The sequence below is a fragment of the Bison bison genome, unplaced genomic scaffold, assembly GCF_000754665.1.
Source record: "Bison bison bison isolate TAMUID 2011002044 unplaced genomic scaffold, Bison_UMD1.0 scf7180017864260, whole genome shotgun sequence".
Classification (NCBI taxonomy): Eukaryota; Metazoa; Chordata; class Mammalia; order Artiodactyla; family Bovidae; genus Bison; species Bison bison.
Genome location: NW_011494832.1, coordinates 5423514 through 5445337, shown reverse-complemented (window position 1 = coordinate 5445337; position 21824 = coordinate 5423514). Strand labels below are relative to the sequence as shown.

The 21824-nt window shown below is 36.5% G+C and overlaps 1 protein-coding gene across 1 annotated transcript in view; it reads left to right on the top strand.

The window, feature by feature from the left end:
- The first annotated feature begins 1309 nt into the window (after nt 1–1309).
- LOC104994563 (14-3-3 protein 3-like) overlaps nt 1310–21824 on the top strand; it is a 63762-nt gene continuing 43247 nt past the window's right edge. The window contains exons 1-2 of the mRNA XM_010848194.1: nt 1310–1325; nt 6865–6984. Coding sequence (XP_010846496.1) covers nt 1310–1325; nt 6865–6984 — 136 coding nt within the window. The remainder of the gene's footprint in view (nt 1326–6864; nt 6985–21824) is intronic.

Here is a 21824-nt window from a genome sequence, read left to right as displayed (position 1 = left end):
AAAATCACTGCAGATGGTGATTGCCGCAATGAAATTAAAAGATGCTTACTCCTCGGAAGGAAAAGTTATGACCAACCTAGACAGCATATTAAAAAGCAGAGACATTACTTTGTCAGCAAAGGTCCATCTAGTTAAAGCTATGGTCTTTCCAGTAGTCATGTATGGATGTGAGAGTTGGACTATAAAGAAAGCTGAGCACTGAAGAATTGATGCTTTTGAATTGTGGTGTTGGAGAAGACTCTTGAGAGTCCCTTGGACTGCAAGGAGATCCAACCAATTCATCCTAAAGGAGACCAGTCTTGGGTCTTCACTGGAAGGACTGCTGTTGAAGCTGAAACTCTATTACTTTGGCCACCTGATGAGAAGAGCTGACTCATTTGAAAAGATCCTGATGCTGGGAAAGATTGAAGGTGAGAGGAGAAGGGGACGACAGAGGATGAGATGGTTGGATGGCATCACCGACTCAATGGACATGAGTTTGGGTAGGCTCCAGGAGTTGGTGATGGACAGAGAGGCCTGGTGTGCTGCAGTTCATGGGGCTGCAGAGTCAGACACGACTGAGCGACTGAACTGGACTGATAAGATGCTAACAAAGATCTTCTGGTTCCAAAAATAATACTCTTTTCCTTAAGGCATCAATCAAACTATTCAAACTAAAAGCCATTTGTCTGAAAAAACGTAAACTAAGAAAGTGTAATAAGTGGACTTAAAAGTGTTCTCCATCCATTTCCCTCCATATAATAGATTTCTGATCTGAAATCCTCTATCATATGAAAGGAAGTGAAGATGTGCTATCAACAAGAGGAGAATGACCAAGTATATTGCTACAACATAGCATCTTTTAAACTAGAAACATCTCTCCAAGTATTACAATACCATCTACCATATTCACAGTTTTTTTTCCCCTCATTTGCAGAAATGGCAAAGCAATCTGAAATATCTTCAGCATATAAGGAACTTATACTTTCTAATGGAAATTTTATTAGAATGGTTTAAGGATATTATTTGCACTTTCATATACGAAAGGAATACTTATTGTCATTGTGTTTACATTACACTGTGTGTGTGTCAGCATGGGCATGCATGCATGCATAGTGTTAACTGAGAAGCTCAATGCTGTTTGATTAATATCAAAGCAGATAATTGATTTTGATAATCTGACAACTTTGATTACAAAATAGGCACTCAATTTTTTTTTTAATTTTTCTTTTTTCTTGTTCCCTTATCTATAGTATTTCTGCCTGTTTAAAACTCTTTCCCCACTGTCACAAACATCAACAGACCCAACCAGATTTCACTACCAAGGAATATGGGCAAGTACCAAGGTAAAAGTCAACTTGATGCCTTAAAAAAGAAATTTTAGGCCTTAAAATATGCATTCTTTATGCTTCATTAAATTTCAGGTCTACAACATAAAATGGTGATTTGCATTTTAATGGTTTAATTTCAACTATAAATATTTTATCAAAATATTTTTAAAGTAGCTCTATATTCAGTTAATGGTATTTACTGACTACCTAAAAATATTGTGGGCATAAGGACAAGCAGGAAAAAAAATCAGATTTACAGATGAGCACTAAGCTGTACTACAGGCATTCTAAATTGCCAGTTGCATAATATTATAACTATTTTCTATTGAACTTGTTTGTTTAATGCTGAGGAGCCATAAATGCCACAGGAATAAAAATACATATACTTTTTTCAAGAATGTAAAATGTTATATATAAATTTTTGTCTTAGAAAAGTATCAAGATCCGTCCATCTCTCTCTGGAATAAGAGATCTGAAACTATTATTAATAATTAAATTTCCATTAATCTTTACATAAATGAATATAAATGTGTTTATAATATTTACAAATGATTATAAATATAAAAATAAATGATTATTATTTATTACACATGGGATGTTATCAAGGGCCAATTAAAGTCTTATTTAAATCTAACATTATATAGTGCTTGACTGCTACTGCTAACTGTTGATAAGTCACTTCAGTCGTGTCCGACTCTGTGGGACCCCATAGATGGCAGCCCACCAACTCCCCCATCCCTGGGATTCTCCAGGCAAGAACACTGGAGTGGGTTGCCATTTCCTTCTCCAATGCATGAAAATGAAAAGTGAAAGTGAAGCTGCTCAGTTGTGTCCGACTCTTAGCTACCCCATGGACTGCAGCCTACCATGCTCCTCCATCCATGGGATTATCCAGGCAAGAGTACTGGAGTGGGGTGCCATTGCCTTCTCCATAGTGCTTGACTACTAATTTATAAATGTAAACTAATGATGTTGTTAAAGTGCTGCACTCAATATACTGGCAAATTTGGAAAACAGCAGTGGCCACAGGACTGGAAAAGGTCAGTTTTCATTCCAATCCCAAATAAAGGTAATGCCAGAGAATGTTCAAACTACCACACAATTGCACTCATCTCACACACTGGCAAAATAACATACAAAACATACAGCAGTCTCACTGCTGAAGACTTCAGCAGTACATGAACCGAGAACTTCCAGATGTTAAAGTTGGATTTAAAAAAGGCAGAGGAACCAGAGATTAAACTGCCAACATCTTTTGGATCATAGAAAAACCAAGAGAACTCCAGAAAAACATCTACTTCGGCTTCATTGACTACCCTAAAGCCTTTGACTGTGTGTATCACAACAAACTGAAAAATTCTGAAAGAGATGAGAATACCAGACCACCTTACCTGCCTCCTGAAAAACCTGTATGCACGTCAAGAAGCAACAGTTAGAACTGGACATGGAACAGTGGACTGGTTCCAAATTGGGAAAGGAATATATTGGTTGTATATTGTCAGGGTTGTATATTGTCAGCTTGCTTATTTAACTTATATGCAGAGTAAATCATGCAAAATGCTGGACTGGATGAAGTACAAACTGGAATCAAGAAATATCAATAACCTCAGATACACAGAAGACATCACCCTTATGGCAGAAAGAGAAGAGGAACTAAAGAGCCTCTTGATGAAAGTGAAAGAGGAGTGTGAAAAAGCCAGCTTAAAATCCAACATTTAAAAAAAACATGAAAAGATGCTCAACATCACTCATTATCAGAGAAATGCAAATCAAAACCACTATGAGGTACCATTTCACACCAGTCAGAATGGCTGCAATCCAAAAGTCTACAAATAATAAATGCTGGAGAGGGTGTGGAGAAAAGGGAACCCTCTTACACTGTTGGTGGGAATGCAAACTAGTACAGCCACTATGGAGAACAGTGTGGAGATTCCTTAAAAAACTGGAAATAGAACTGCCTTATGATCCAGCAATCCCACTGCTGGGCATACACACTGAGGAAACCAGAAGGGAAAGAGACACGTGTACCCCAATATTCATCGCAGCACTGTTTATAATAGCCAGGTCATGGAAGCAACCTAGATGTCCATCAGCAGATGAATGGATAAGAAAGCTGTGGTACATATACACAATGGAGTATTACTCAGCCATTAAAAAGAATACATTTGAATCAGTTCTAATGAGGTGGATGAAACTGGAGCCTATTATACAGAGTGAAGTAAGCCAGAAGGAAAAACACCAATACAGTATACTAACGCATATATATGGAATTTAGAAAGATGGTAACGATAACCCTGTATACGAGACAGCAAAAGAGACACTGACGTATAAAACAGTCTTATGGACTTTGTGGGAGAGGGAGAGGGTGGGAAGAATTGGGAGAATGGCACTGAAACATGTAAAATATCATGTATGAAACGAGATGCCAGTCCAGGTTCAATGCACGATACTAGATGCTTGGGGCTAGTGCACTGGGACGACCCAGAGGGATGGTATGGGGAGGGAGGAGGGAGGAGGGTTCAGGATGGGGAACACATGTATACCTGTGGTGGATTCATTTTGATGTTTGGCAAAGCTAATACAATTATGTGGAGTTTGAAAATAAAATAAAATTAATTAAAATTAAAAAAAAAAAAAAAAACAAAACAAAACGAAGATCATGGCATTTGGTCCCATCACTTCGTGGCAAACAAATGGGGAAACAATGGTAACAGTGAGAGATTTTATTTTTGTGGGCTCCAAAATCATTGCAGATGGTGACTGCAGCTATGGAATTAAAAGATACTTGTTCCTTGGAAGAAAAGCAATGACAAACCTAGACAATATATTAAAAAGTAGAGACATTACTTTGTCAACAAAGGTCTGTATAATCAAAGCTATGTTTTTTCCAGTGGTTATGTATGGACGTGAGAGTTGGACTATAAGGAAATCTGAGCGCTGAAAAAAAGATGCTTTTGAACTGTGGTGTTAGAGAAGACTCTTGAGAGTCCCTTGGACTGCAAGGAGATCCAATCAGTCCATCCTAAAGAAGATCAATCCTGAACATTCATTGGAAGGACTGAAGCTGAAGCTCTAATACTTTGGCCACCTGATGCGAAGAACTGACTCAGTGGAAAAGACCCTGATGCTGGGAAAGTTTGAAGGTTGGAGCGGAAGGGGACAACAGAGCATGAGAAGGTCAGATAGAATCACCGACTCCATGAACATGAGTTTGAGTAAGCTCCGGGAGTTGGTGATGGACAGGGAAGCCTGGTGTGCTGCACTACGTGGTTGAAAGAATCAAACTGAGAGACTGAACTGAATTGATGAGTTATTTATTACTTATGCATATAAGCACTAAAAATTATATATATTTGTATTAAAGATGAAAACAAATATTCCCATTATTTCATCAATGTCTTTTATAGGCATGGAAAGTTATTGAACAATGATCCCAAACCAAACACAAAGGCAGATCTGGTGCTTGGAAATCATCAGGTAAGGGCAAAGAGAAACACCATATCATAGATATTATAATAGCTACATTTTCATTTTTAATACCATCCAGAAAATAAAAAGTACTTGAAAATAAATTACAGTGAATGGTAACTCATAAAGAGTAATGAAAGAGTTTATGGAAATAGACATTGAAGGAGAAACAAGCTAACACTCAATTTCAAGTTACTGACATTCTTGATATAGTGATAAGGAAAACAATATTCTAATGCTGATATATCTATGGTAGAATAAATTGACTGTGTATGTTGGTGAGGTGGCTTTCAAATTTCTATTTCTCTTTCTTTGTTTCTTCCCTTCAAAAAAAGTTAGGTTACACAGATAATTTGGGCAGGTATAGCTAATGATATCTTATACTACTCAGATATTCAAACAAATATATGCCACAGGACAAACTGTTTTATAGTGGTTCTTCCATTGCAATATTCATTTAGCATATATTTACTTCAAATTGGAGGTAAAACATTAAAACTAAAGAATAAGGTTTTACTGAATTACAGAACTAATTTTTATGTAAAATTATATTCGGCTCAATGACTTGGATAAATTAAGATACTTTCCAGTTAATACCAAAGCAATTTCCACTTAAATTAGTGTAATAAATGAGATTTATTCAACGGTCATTTATGGAATGCTTAACTGCAGATTACTTGGAAGAATTTAAAGAAGTATAAAACATGGTCTTCATTCACCAAGAACCTGTTTCATATGGGAAAAAAATATGAGTAAAATATTTTAGGGGATAATGTATGGCAGTTTATTAATTGCTGCCAACATGCATACAATTGATGCAGTGGTAAAGAATCAGCCTGCCAGTGCAGGAGAAACAAGAGACTCAGGTTCAATCATTGGGTTGGGAAGGTCCTCTAGAGTGGGAAATGGCAACCCATCCAGTATTCTCATCTGGAAAATTTCATGGACAGAGAACCCTGGTGGGCTCCATGGGTATGCAAAGAGTCAGACACGACTGAGCTACTGAGCACACGTACAACACGCAATAATAAGCTTCATAGTTATTCAGAGAATAGTGAGGTCTTTGTGAGCTAGACCAGTCAGAGGAAAAGCTGTAGAAGAATTACCACTGGGATTCACATGAAGAATATGCATCATTTTATAGATGAAGAACAGTGGAGAGGAGGTTGCACTTGACATTAAGTATGATGTTACAAACTAAAAGTCTTTTCGCAAGCTTTCTCTCCAACTGAACCAGCTTTCCCTTTTTTGCCTTTCTGATACTTTGGAACTATACTCAGATACCCTCACTGCAACCCTCTTCATCACATTACATAGTAGAAGTTAGATGCATCTATAGAAACTTAAGAATCAGACATGACAGCAACTGAATAACTACATAGAAACCTATGTATACATACATCATCATCATAGCATTTTTGACACTGTATTAAAATGCATGTGTCAGTCTCTTTCACCATGGTACTCCTTTCACCTTCTTGAATGAATTGAATATATATATATATATATGTATTTTTACCTTTAAGAACACTATTGTGGATATTATTTTGGCAAACACATTGTAATAATATTTCAGAGCCTAGAAATGGAGTAAATGGCTTACCCCCATTTCTTTCTTTTTTGGCCTATGTCTCTTTTCTTTCCCAAATTGCTGCCCTTTTAGGTGTATATCACCATATTTTAAGGGCTTCCCTGGTGGCTCAGATGGTAAAGCATCTATCTGCAATGCAGGAGACCTGGGTTCAATCCCTGGGCTGGGGAGATCTCCTGGAGAAGGAAATGGCAACCCACTCCAGTATTCTTGCCTGGAAAATCCCACGGATGGAGGAACCTGGTAGGCTGCAGTCCATGGGGTTGCAAAGAGTTGGACACGATTAAGCGACTTCACTCTCACCATATTTTAACAGGAATTAATTGTTGTTACTGTTATCCTCAAATTCATCAATGACTTTATTGGGTTTATTTCCATCACTGTTCCAAGTATATTTTATGGCATATTGAACTTCCACAAAAATGATCTACCAGTGTCATGCCTGATCAGTTCTTTTAACTCCTCTACCCCTACTCTTCGTCCTTCTTATTCCAGATAACCACTCTCATGGTTACCTTCAGGACTTTGTCATCGTTAATAGTTGTAACACATTAGGAAATCTAGATGACAACTATCCCGCTCTGGTCTTTACACAGCTTAATCAAAAATATTTAGGTATTTCCCTATTTATCTAAAATCCTCCATGTCTGGACAATCCTTCATTGTCCAGAATTATTGCTCTTTTTGTAAACACTTAACATTTGCTGGCCTCCTTCAAACTCACTTAGGGGGAAGAAAAAAACAAACTTCACTTCTGATTAAACCAACTATTGTCTGCTCTATAACTACCTAAACAGCACTATGCTCCTATTGAAAACAATAAAACTATGCATTCTGGACTCCAGATTTATGATCATGATTTCAAATGGTAGTTCAATACAGTCATAACTGTCTATGTATCCCTAATAAATTCACTTTACCATTTTCAGTGATGACAGTTTCAAGGCTTTCCTGCTTTCTCAAATCTCTAATACCTGTATCTCTTTTCACAATGAACTGTGAAATCTCATCACATTTCATAAACAAAAAAGACACTATTATATTTGCAAACTCTCTCAGACTTCCAGAACCAACCCCACAAACCTGCCTGCATCGGTACTACGCGACCTGACTTCTTTCCAGTCCACAAATCTCCCTGCTCCTCTCTAAGGCCAATCCTTCCACTTATGTTTTCAGTACCTATGACTCCAATATTCTCATGAGAAAAAATTCTCCCTCTTTTACTTTCTTACTTTATACCTCCCTCCATTTCTTCTTCTTAGATCATTCACATTGCCTGACATGACTTATAATATTCTACTTTCAAAATGTTTCCCTTGACTCCATTTTCCCTTGAGTAACCACTTCATTTCTGTTATTGATAATAAGACCATTGAAAGAGTTATTTATTTTGGCTATGTACAATTTCTTGCTGCCAAATATCTATTTCTTCATTCCAAAGGTTTCTTCTCTAACATTCCATCGAAACAACACCTATCAATGTCTTCAATGACCTACAGTTTAGAGGAGATGTGGCCTAATTGTGATTTTTCTAAGTCTATTGCTTTTGTTAAGGAGTCAGTAGAAAGGCAACAGTACTCATTCTTTCTAGCTGTCCTGGACACAGTGTACTAGTGACCAGTGTCTTGGATACGCCTGAGTAAACTTTAATATCAACAAGCAAAATGCTATGACACTATGAGGAAATGTTCAGCATAAGTATTTGCTTAATACATAATATTAGGAGTAAAAAAGACAATTATTTTAATCAGTTGTTAGGTTTCTTGTTGAATAAATGGCCCTAGTATAGTGATTTTGTGAATGACAAAGTAGTATATATATATATATATATTTATATGAATATAAATTTAGCATTGAATAATAATTGTAAATTTACTTTCTTCCATGCATCAGGACTTCATGATGGACATGCAATTGATCCAGGTAAGAAGCAGAATACGATATTAATGTTCCTATGTCTAAAAGCACAAAAGTGTTCTAAAAGTATAAAAGGTTTCACAATATTGAAGAGAAGCATTATGGAATGATTAATTATTACACTGTCAAGTTTTAATTATGCAAACTATGATTAAATTAAGGGAATTATAAATGCTTGTTTTTGTTTAAAGATCCAAGTACATTATAATAAGTGGTCTACTATTCAAATATTCATTACTTTAATTTTTGTTAATTATAATTATAATAAAGAATTGATAAAAATTCTTTAACTTTTCTTAACTATATAACCTCATCCAAAGTAGGTTCAAATGCCTTCTTTTAACCTCCATTAATCTCCATTATTACTTGAAAAATTTTAACCACTTTTTGTTTACCAAGGCAGTAGACTACTAATTGGCCTCACTGTTTCTTTCCTACATTCCTTTCAAATCTTCACATGCTGCTTCCCTTGCTACTATACAATGACGTAAACTATTTATGAACAACACTGTGCAAGCATGTACTAAGTGCCAGGCCTGGTGCATAATAGTAGCCTATAAAGAAACCTGTACATTTAATCTATAAAGAGATAAAGACCTGGGGCCAATTTCACATTGCCAAAATTTCAAATTCTTAGCTAATAAAAGTGATCATGATCTTCACTATCCCTAAAGATGTAGAATCTCAGCTATATATCACTAATCCTGGGAATATAGCAACACTTGTAGCTCACTAAGTCTGTCATGCCCTTATTCTTTTGCATGGGACTTGACTGAATATATTCAGTTCATACACCTCTCTGCTTTATGCCCTTTTTGACCCTCTTCACCCTTCTTCAACAACTCCTAGTTGCAAAGCAAGATAACTCAGGCATCACATTTCTTGAATAAACTTCCTTGAATGGAAGTTTCATTTACTCCTAAAACATCTATTATCATATATAATATCATTGATCTCTCTCTCTTTTTCTTATGATAAGCTTCTTGGAGGAGCTAGAAATATTAATTCAGTGTTTATCTCCAGTGCCAATAAAATACCAGGCACTCAAATTATCTTTGCTTAACAGAAGGTTTAGTGCTGGTAACCTTTCAGAAGGTAAATACCATGCCATGCAATGACAAGGGAAATGAGTAATCAGGCATAAAATATTCCTTCCAGAGATTTTTCTAAATATGTGAAAAAAAGAGATGGGATAGTAGAGCAACATAAAGAAATTCAAGTGACAGTTACAAAATATTTTTATTCTAGAATAGAGGAGACTTGTGCACATTGGTATCTCTTTCACATGTGTGTGTTGTGTGTGTGTGTAATGATGAGTTAAAGGGAAAATTTTACCAGAATCATAGATGGAATAAATAATAGATGATATTTTTTCAGGTATTAAAGACATGGAAGAATATAGGTTAGGGGAGTGATAGTAGTGTAGTTGCTCAGTCGTGTCCGACTCTTTGCAACCCTATGGACTGTAGCCTACAAGGTTCCTCCATCCATGGGATTTTCCAGGCAAGAATACTGGAGTGGGTTGCCATTTCCTTCTCCAGGAGATCTTCCTGACCCAGGGATTGAATGCGGGTCTCCCGCATTGTAGGCAGATGCTTTACCATCTGAGCTAAAGAGGTAAATTAGTCATAGCATCATTTAATTTCAATATAATCTTGGGGAAAGCACTCGGTCCATCTGAACCTGAGTTTCTTCATCTGTAAATAAGAGTTATCAGTCTTATGTTAAACATGCTGATGTCCATATCCTACTCAAAGAAGATCTCCTTCACCAGGACTGAAGTGTGTTAAAACCCTATATATCCCTTAGATGATTATAATGTGCAACCAGGGTTAAGAAGCACTGCCCTATGAAAAGGGATCGAGACTTAATATCTTTCTTGTTCAAGTACTGATTACCAGCTTATGAATAGTCAGTGTATCCCATCAGAAGGTACAAGTGAGCAGAACTCTGAAGGGTGAAGGTGAAAGAAGTGAAACAGGATCTAATAATGAGAGAAGCAAAAGTAAGAATAAGTTGTTTTTTCCTTGGATGCTAACTATATTTGAAGAGAAGTATCAAAAAATTGGTATGTAGGTGGAGAGAAGCATTACATTGGCTGAGTTTGGAATAAAATGTAAATAAAACCAAAAATGAAACAATAAAGCATATCTACTACTTATCTTATTCATTACATACTTTGAATATGACATGTATAATTAAAAGTATCATGTTAATTTTAAATTTAACTGACAAATCTAGATTAGGCATCATGTGTCCCACAGAAAATTTGTAAAAATAACAATTTCAGGTTTCCATTAAGAATTCATTGTGTATTCAGGAGAAATGTTTCCCAAGTTTTTCTAATCAGAAGATTATCTACCTAAACTTATTTAGGCCCCACATTGCCTAAATAAATATCTTTACAAGAGGGGACTTGGAATTGTATATTTCTAACAAATATTTTGAATCATTGTAATGAATGGAATAGTTGGGAAATTTGTTATTCAGTCACTAAATCAGAATAATTGCCTAATTTCTTGATGCACATATCACATTAATTATATATAGCTAATATACCACATGAGTCACCATTACAGCACAAAAGCCAACTTTAAACTCAATTAAGGAAGTAATCAACAGTTTTCTTTGAAATTTCTACATAATATACAAACATGATGGAACTAATTTAGTACGTAAGAGCTTATAATGAAAAAAAGCAGTCTTTTACCTGGTCCCATGGCACCCATCACTCATCTCAGTCCCAGTCTCTAGTGGTAACCGTAATTTCATTCTAATAACTCAATTCTAAAACTTAATAAACTATAAGCCATACTATATTGTGATTATATCAATACCTTTACTGAAAAGCCAAATAATATACAATGATGTCATTTTGTTACATTATTATTCTCCAAACCTTTTTCATTATGTGATCCTATAAGGAAATAAATGTAGAGCAACAACTCCAATAAATGTTTTTTACATATTTTATATGGATTTCTGTGTGGTACTGTACTATATGTGCATCAAACATATAGAAAAGAAAATATTTTAAAATAAGAAAAAAATCTTCTAACAAACTTTCTGCAGACACTGGATTGTCTTGCATATCCCCTGTCATGGGTTTCCCGAGCCTTGGAGCCATTACTCTACAGATCCTGTGCTGTATAAGAGGCCATTATATATCATCAAAGTCAAATCACTATTTTTCTTACTTTCTATCCATTTCTATAATAAAGGCAGGTTTTAGTGTGTTTTATATTTGAACCATGACTTAAAGAAAAAGCTTTTGCTTTTGCCAGGGTTTCTAATTAACTTTTATTTCCTTACTGACCAAAAAATAACATGTTTTAATTTCTCACATTAATTTTATTTCTAGTTGTGCCTGTTATATAGAATCCAATCCCAAAACAACTTTTTCCCCCCAAATATTTCCTTTCCAGAATTATCCATCTATCTCCCTGTATAAACTGGAACAATTATTACAATAATCTTGTTTCCATCATGATATTTTCCTTCACTGTAATTAGAACTGGAATTATGCTGTCTTATTAAAGACCAGTGGTCATTTCACTTATCTTTATAACTGTGCATGTGTGTGCACAATTTTGTATTGAGCAAAGCAGCTTCTGAATTGATTTTTCATAACTGGTGAAGTGATTGCCCTCACCCAGTGGGGGCCAACTCACCCATACAATCCTTACTTTAGTTAGACAACAAATCATTCAGCTTTGAATTTGTTCGCCATGGCCTCTCTTACATAAATCCACACCTTTGTGAACAGCTGTGACCTTTACGTGGGAAAAAATTAACGAAAGTGAAGGGGTGTGTTAAGTATACCATATTTGCTATTAAAATGTATTATTTTATGACCATTTCAAGAGGAAGGAAAAAGAATGATTCCCAATACTAAATGCCAGGGTACATTCTACAAAGAAATTGAGCCACTCCAACTCCATAAAGTGTTCATTCAGTGAATGCCACCGATTCTAGGACAGCATCTGCCATATTAAGTGTAAATTCACTGCTTTCTCAATCTTCGTCTTATTATTTCTCGATTTCACTCTCTGCCATTCTGTTGCTTAATTAATTTCTTCATTAAAGGTATATAGAGTTAAACCTTTCAAGTCTAGAAGGTAAGTAGCTGCACAGGACAATATGTACACAAGAGAAGAAAACTTCTCCTAGCAACTGAACAAAAATTCTAGATTATTGATTAGTCTTTATGTACCAGAATATGCCTAAACTCATTTAATGTTCACTTCTAGCCAGGGAGATAGGTGTTTTATTTTCTAGTCCCATTCTTCATATAAAGAAATGAAGCAGTAGAAGGTCAAATAACTTGCATAATGTTATATGAATGGTAAATGACAGAGATAGGATTAAAATCCCAGTGATCAGTTCCAGAGCCTACAATCCCAGTCTCTCCAAGATGATATTCAGTGAATGAGCAAATGGAAATTAGACTATTTAAATGATTCACGGTAGTGTTTGGGTGTGCATATGAGTACAGCTACTATTGTTTAGGGCTTTCCAGATGGCTCAGCAGGTAAGAAATCTGCCAGCAATTCAGGAGACACAGGAGACATGGGTTTGATCCCTGGGTTGGGAAGATCCCCTGGAGGAGGAAATGGCAACCCACTCCAATATTCTTGCCTGGAAAATCCCATCAACAGAGGAGCCTGGCGGGCTTCTATGTACAGGACTGCAAAGAGTTGGACGTGACGGAGCACAGCCATGGACAGCTGGACCATGTGTTTACTTTGCACCACTTTAAAGATTTCACTTCTTTCAATGAGAAATCTCTTCAGAGTCTTGGGAGATGGAGTCAACGGATGTTAGTGGCAGCTGAAAACATAATTTCTCAAAAAGATAAGAAAGCATTAAAGAATATGGAGTGGCTATGTCAGGTTTATTAGAAGAGAGTCAGGGAAATTCATTAGTGTAGTGGAGAGATAAGCATTATATATATACTAATCCAAACCCCTACCTCCTCTCTTTGTTCATAAGTTGTAAAGAACCTGAGATCTTGTTAATTATTGATGTACCAGGTGTCACACATATACAGATCCTGGATCAATGGTTAATTACATAAGTTATCTCCTCCAAAACATTAGCTTTATAAAGTATTTACATATCTATTACTTTTATTGGCCAAATCTACATTTCTATCTTTTAACAGTCACTAAAGCTTTTATAAATATTTAACAAAGTATTTTTCCCTTCTTTTCAGTGACAGAAATGCAGTATCTATTCAACAGTCAGACAGAAGATGTCAAGATGCTGAACAATTAAAAAAAGAAAATGATTCCAGTGGAAAACATTTGACTTTCACCAGCATAAAGGTCATCATATCATCATGTCATTTGCTATATTTGAAAAGGTCTTCTAAAAATGCAGCTTTAACAATAAAACAATGTTTATTTTTTATCAACATAACTGTCATATTTTTATAGATCTGATTTTTAATGTTGAAATTATGCTAAAGTTTATGTGCTATAGATATGTTAATTTTTTAGCTAAAAGTTTATAATAGACTAATAAGGAAGAGAAAATAAATTGAGGATTCTACTTGTACTCAGATTGTGATTGTATTTCAAAAATGAACATTAAATGAAGACATTTAAAAATAGAATGCATTCACATGAAATTATTTATTAAGTAAATAATATATCATGAAATCAGACTGAACTCTTTATTAGACTACTCAGAAACTGTATTTGATGTTCTTTTTCAAAGGACAGGATCAAAAATCTAAGTGGTAAACAATTTCATCCTTTTTTAAAAGATGATGAACTTGTCTGATAAATTTTGAGACAAAACATATGCTAAGTATTCTAATATACTTCAAAAGCTTTAGAGCTCTACCACAAAATTAGTGGTATTTTATGAGAGTAGCAATACTGAAAGGAAAAAAAAAAAAGCAAGTTTGCACTTGGATAGGTTTTTCCTATGTCAGAGAGTTCTTGTTTTTCAGTTCCATGAAAAACAATTCTCAAGTAGAAATTTGTTCGCAAGAGGTACACTGCAGGAGTGCTTTGGGGAATAACACCTAAAGCAATGAGGAAAGAAGTAGAATTATGATACGCTTCAACAGAGGACTCCTCAGAGGCTCCAGCCTAGAGTGAGAGGAATCTAGAATAGGTAGTAAGGAAGTGGGTGATGAAATAACAGTTGTGACTTTCAGATCAACTCTTGCAACAGAAATCCCTTTCCTGATTGCATCCGTATACTCAGCTAGCTCATCAGTGAAATAAACTCAGTCTTTCTGCTCCTCCAACACATCCTGCCTTAGATGTGAGCTGAGGGAGCAGTGTCTGTGCAACAATAGTAAAAGACGAGAAGGTCTGGGCCACCAGATCAAGCAGCTAACGTTTGTCCTCTGGCTCTGTGCATGCCTGATCATAGATGTTCTTAAGTTTTACCCTGAATTGTTGGTTCCACTCAGCTTTTGACTTGATTGGTCTGACAGAACTTAGTTCATGATGGCCAGCTGTAGCCCTATGCTGCTGCTGCTGTTAAGTCACTTCAGTCTTGTCCGACTCTGTGCGACCCCAGAGATGGCAGCCCACCAGGCTCCTCCGTCCCTGGGATTCTCCAGGCAAGAGTACTGGAGTGGGTTGCCATTGCCTTCTCCATGTAGCCCCATAGTCACTTAGTATTCCATGATCAGACAGGTGAAATTGTCTCTAGTTCACCAAGAACTGTTTTTCTGAATGGGGCTGGGGGCTTTCTCCCACAGATGAAATGGCTTTGCCATTAAACACTATGGGTTTACATTCTCATTCTTTTATTGAGGCTTTGCACAAATTCTACATGCTGCTTTTCTCACCACCGATTCTTTTTGTATTATAGAGTCAAGCTAGGTCACCTAGCGCAGAGGCAGGGCTGCTTACCCTACAGCCAATATCTGCTGCAGAGCCCTTTCTTACTCTTAGTCTCACTCGTATTTGTTAGCTTTTACTGTTACATAGCAGATAGATCAGTGTGAGAAGTACAAAGTGAAACAATTTTCCTGTACTTTAGGGGGAATGTCTCAGTTACACCAAAATATGAGAAGTCTAGAAACAAAAATTACTAAGGTAGCCTGCCCATGAGTCTGTAAGATGCATTCCCCATCCTCTGATGTTCATGTGTCTTACCAAGGCCTCCAACTTTCTTACATTTTGTTTTCATCTCTGTAATTGATATGATGACACAGACATAATAGAACACTGTGATCTTATGTCCAGACAATCTTGGACCCTTTGGAGAATATTACGACAGAAAGTGAGAGAATAACCCTAACCTGAACAAGACAATGTGTGGTCAGTCGCTTCAGTCTTGTCCACGTCTTTGCCACCCCATGCATCCTGCCAGGCTTCTCTGCCCATGAGATTTTTCAGGCAAGAATACTGGAGTGGGTTGCCATTCTCTTCCTCCACGGGGTCTTCCCAACCCAGGGATCTCCTGTATTGCAGGTGGGTTCTTTACCACTGAACCATCAAGGAAGCCCAAACAAGACAATAAATATTAATGTGTATTATTGTCTATTCCATGAAGGTAAACTCATTTCTCATATGGATAAAAATTTATTCACTAAATAAATGTCCTTACATAATTTAACTGAGACTATGCTGATATGCTGTAGTAGTTACTACATTCAAATCAACAGCTAAAACTGAAGATACTTCTCGATTGAGTTTGAGAGCATCTTCTAATCTACAAGAAGCCATATAATTTTTATTAAGGAAGGACTTATGAACTAAATGAGGCTTGTATGGGAACCACCACCATCATTCACAGATTTAAGGGTAGCACTAACCCCTGTTATGTTCTACCTACTCCTAGATTATGATATTGTTTTTTAGTTACCATCTTTGCCAGGGAAAGGGCAATTTCAGAGACTAACATTTGGCCTCTGCAATAGTCCAAGGAACTAAAGTAGTTTTTCCAACAACCAAATATATCCAGTGTGGAAACAGATCATCATGGAAATTCTTACAAAGTGGGAGTGAACTGACTAGACCAAAAGTGAGGGAGACTTGAGCTAGTTCAGTTCAGTTCAGTTCAGTTGCTCAGTCATGTCCGACTCTTTGCGACCCCATGAATCGCAGCACGCCAGGCCTCCCTGTCCATCCCCAACTCCCGGAGTTCACTCAGACTCACGTCCGTCGAGTCAGTGATGCCATACAGCCAGCTCATCCTCTGTCATCCCCTTCTCCTCCTGCCCCCAATCCCTCCCAGCATCAGAGTCTTATCCAATGAGTCAACTCTTCGCATGAGGTGGCCAAAGTACTGGAGTTTCAGCTTTAGCATCATTCCTTCCAAAGAAATCCCAGGGCTGATCTCCTTCGGAATGGACTGGTTGGATCTCTTTGCAGTCCAAGGGACTCTCAAGAGTCTTCTCCAACACCACAGTTCAAAAGCATCGATTCTTCGGCGCTCAGCCTTCTTCACAGTCCAACTCTCACATCCATACGTGACCACTGGAAAAACCATAGCCTTGACTAGACGGACCTTTGTTGGCAAAGTAATGTCTCTGCTTGTGAACATGCTATCTAGGTTGGTCATAACTTTCCTTCCAAGGAGTAAGCGTCTTTTAATTTCATGGCTGCAGTCACTATCTGACCTGAGCTAGGACTTCATTTATTTCACCTGGCCTCTGTAAGCCCTAAAGCTGAGACGTGGTGAAGTTTCAGACCCTAGTAATTAATTTTAACTTGAACTCTGTATTTGGCTGTTATCAAAATACCTGATTTCCCTTTTTTACACTGATAACCTGCAAAAGAAAATGATCTAAGTTTTCTTTGGAGAAAGACCTATTGGGGAATTATTGCCATGTATACATTCTGTAGTATTATTTTTTTCCGCTTCCCCATGAGGATGCAGCCACTCCTTCAGATAATGGGCTCTGGATCTTCAGAATACCTCACTCTGAGTACTGGGCATGGGCTCATAACTTATTGAAATTTTGGCCCAAAATTTCCAGATCATGAATGTTTTAATCCTTCCAATTGTACAAATGGTGAAATACCCAAATTAGCTGTCCATATATCTTATACATGGAATAATGTGTCCTAATAACCACCTCTATAACTCTCTGTAAACCAGGCGTTAGCAGCTGGTGCTCTGACCATGTTGCTCATTACAGTGTTTCTTGTTTCTGGCTCTTAGGTGCACACGTTTCCTCACATTGATATCCTAGTACCTCCATTACAATGTGTGCGTGCGAAGTCCTGTCTGACTCTTTGAGACCCCATGGACTGTAGCCCACCAAGCTCCTCTGTCCACGGGATTCTCCAGGCAAGAATACTGGAGCGGGTTGCCATTTCCTCCTCCAGTGGATCTTCCTGGACCAGGGATCGAATTCGCATCTCTTATGTCTCCTGCATTGTCAGTTGGCTTCTTTACCACTAGTGCCACCTGGGAAATCCCTGCATCACAGTAAAAGTGCTTAATTCTGTAACAAAACTCTTACTGTCAGATCAGCCTATAAAAAACAGGCACCACTGAGGTTCTTAAAGGGATGTCATCTCACCAACAGATACATTATTGATTGATAAATACAGTGCTCTCTGGGATCTCCTGTGGATAATATCTGGGAGTTTTCTGCCCTTGTATAATATATCTCCTCTAGAATGCCACTTGGTCCCTTCCTGAACCAAGAAAGTTATACAATTTTTACTTCATTTAGTATGGCTCTTTATTTTTCTAAGCTTCCAACAACATACTAACCCTATTTCCTGTGGTCCTTGCCAGGCTATTAATCACCACTGTCATATCAGTGAATTATCCCTTAATAATTTTATGTTCCAGGGCTCTAGATTCATCAATATCAGCACCCTCAGGATGTAGTGTCCTATACACTTTGCAGCTTCTGATGGCACGTACTAGCTAGGTGCTGCTGCTGCTGCTGCTAAGTCACTTCAGTCGTGTCCGACTCTGTGCAACCCTATAGAAGGGAGCCCACCAGGCTCCCCCATCCCTGGGATTCTCCAGGCAAGAACACTGGAGTGGGTTGCCGTTTCCTTCAGTCTGATTATTTGTGTCTTCTCAAAATTAACATAGTATTTTGTTATCTCATTAAGAGTGGACTAAGATACTAAGTTCTGCAGCTTCTCTGGGACACAATGGTTTTCCTTCCCTGGCAGAATTAGCACTTGTTCAGTTATGATTTGATTTGACAGTATTTATTGGTCTGGTAGTTAGCTGAGGCAGTGGGGACTGATGCTAAATGACCTGCAAGTTAAATCGCAAGATGTTGTCTTCAAGCCAATGTGGAGTGCTCATTTTTTACAGGGAGGAATGGGCCACTTCTACAGGCCTGGAGGAGACCTTGTTTCAAGTTCATCAAGGTTATCATCCCAGATGTCTTGATTTCAAGTTTTACTTTTTTTCCCAGTCAAGGTGCTGACCTTGGTGGATCAGACCTGCATGGATTGAGAATTAAAATTTCACTGGAGCTCCACTACCTTGATAAATATACTCTGGGCCTGAGCCTGGTTTTATCGACTTCTGGTTGCTAAATATGACAGGTGGGAAGTTTCAAATGGTGTCCCATCTATACTTCAACAAAGTACCAAGCTCAGGTACAATATTTCTTCTTTTTTATTCTCTCAAGATGGGTGAGAATTATCTTATTTGATTCTTGTATATGCTAATACTTATTATTAAGGGAAGTTCCTCTCAGATTTTGGGTTTTATGGACATGGCAACCCACTCAAGTATTCTTGCCTGGAGAATTCCATGGACAAAGGGGGCTACAGTCCATAGGGCCACAAAGAGTCAGACACGACTGAAGCGACTTAGCACGGAGGCACACACATGGCTATTTCCTAAATAGAGACAGTCACTTCATTCAAAGTAAATAATCATCAAAAGATTTCCTGGTAATTATTACCCAGATGATAATCTTTTAATGTGATTATTTCAAAAAAAGTAAAGCTTCCCTTTATCTCCTGTAGTATCTGATCAGACATGTGATTTATTTTTCAAGACTTCACCCAAATTAGTCTCTTCATATTGAAAATGTTTGAGGGTTTCCCCCCAAGGAAGTATCAAGAGGGAGCACCGTTTTTTCCCTACATAATTCATACATTAAACAATATCTATATAAAAACCTCTATTTTAACTTGATATAGAAATAATCATGTGATATTAATTATTAAATAATTGCACCAGATTTTAGTATTTTAAAAATATGTAAAAGTTTGTTAATCTAAAACAACATCTCAAAATGATCCAGGATGAAAGAGAAGATAGTTGGGAAAGTGTAGTAGATACTCCGGGGAAACAAGTCATGTTAAATCTGAACTTCGTGTAGTTGGTGAGATCCACAGCTAACATCCGCCATCTAGTGGCAATAAAATAAATTGCACATAAATTCTTGATTACAGTCTTCATTTCTCAGTATTTAACAGGATTCAGTTGTTTTTGCTTATATGTCATTCTGTGGGGAGAGCAAAACAAAAAATTTCTCCTAAAGCTCTTAAAAAGCACTGTCCTATGGGTGAAATGTTATAAGAAAGTTACGATTATCATGTCATTAAATCATAATGTAAATTACTGAAGCCTGAATTCTCACTCAAGAAACACAACTTCATGATTATCAAACCAGAAACCTTTTCCTCCTATGGCATACTAATACAAATATGCTTTTAAGGTGATATAGTAGATAAACTGTGAAAATTTTAGAAAAATATCTAGAAACTAGTTCAGTTTTCACACTATAGTTTTTCTTAAAAATATACAAAATTAAAAAGCTTTTGAGTTTCATCTTCATGGAATTTCTTGCCATATCTTTCTTTACAACGTGCACAGCTCTCTTGTCTAACATATATCACATCTTTGAATTAAAGCATTGATCATTCCCACTCCTCATGCCTCACATTTGAGATGGAAAATTTTTGTGACAAACTTGGACCTGTGCTCTGAAACAAGGACCTAACACATGATGATTCTACTTCTTGCCTTGTGGCCAGGCGAACTAAGAAAATGACTAGCTCTATAAGAAAATCACCTCTGCAGAGAAATAATAAAGATCAAAGATGATGTTATACCTCCAAAATAAAGCTGGAGGGAAAGTTATCTATAAATAAATTTTAAGAATCCCACAGACATTTCTACAGACTGGTACTGAAGAAACTGAATTACATTTTAATGGGTAAAGGGGAGGTATGCTTATTTTGTAATAGTTACTTTACATTGGAATTGGAATTGGAATTCTGTTCTTCCTATCCTGCATATGTCACGCAGAACTATACAATCAGAAATGATTAGGAAGTAACAGACTTTCAGTGATTGCTAACTATGATCATATGTAAATGACAGTATCAGAGAGCACAGCATTTAGGGGAAACTAGAACATACTTTTACCCTAAACTCAAATGAGCTTGTACAAAAAGAGTTAACAATAACAGAAACAAAACAACAACAAAAGAAACACATCTTGATTTGAATATGAATTAGTATTATATTAATTTGAAAATATAGAACATAAGAATGGAAGAGAATATTTTATTTTATGATTCAGATATTTAAAAAAATCATAGCTAAAAACATAAATGTCCTAACATTTCAGTAAATGCAAGATTATTTTTTTAAGTTTATCTTTATTAAAAATTGACATATGGGTTGCTTCCAGATTTTTGCAATCATGAATAAAGCTACTGAAAATATATGAGGGGGCTATACTAAATTGTACCCCAATTTCACCACAACTCAAAAAATAACTGCTTATATATACTATTTTTTCTGACAAAATAAATTATGAAGGTTTAATAAAGGTGCTTTTATATACAAAACTACTTTTACATAATTCAAAGGAGTAATGTTATACTTAAGTGTTACAAGGTTGTTTTAAATGAAATAATATAAAATTGGTACGATTTTTTTATGATGAATTCTTGCGTCAGAATAAATATTAAGATAAATATATTAGGAACTGTCTTTTTAAAACTGTTTTGTCAACTTTAAGAGAGGTATATGCTTGGAAACATTTAAAACTTCCCTCTTCAAAATAATAAAAATATTTTATTATTTTGAATTCTACAAATTAATCAGTATTTGATTTAAAACATTGAAAGCCTCTATTATCTTGCTCCTTGGAAATTTAGGGGTTTGGGGGGAGGTTGTGGTTGGCAATACCCCCATCCATATTTGAATCTCACTACAGTGAAGAACTGAGTTTACCAAACATTTTGCTTCATGAAAACAATAATCATATAATTTAAAGGTCTGCATTAGGCCTTTTCCTTACTTTATATCATTTAATTTCTCCATATTACCCATGCCTTCTCTCATTCTTCTTCCTAAAATAGTGGGCAACTGTAATGTGTTTAATATAAGTATTCAAATTGAAAAATACACAATGATATTTTATATGTATATTTTAATTTCCATAAATGAAATTATACTATAAATCTCATTCTGTTGCTGTTTTAAACTTACAATTATTTTCTTAAGAACCATGAATCAGATCAGATCAGTCGCTCAGTCGTGTCCAACTCTTTGCGACCCCATGAATCACAGCATGCCAGGCCTCCCTGTCCATCACCAACTCCCGGAGTTCACTC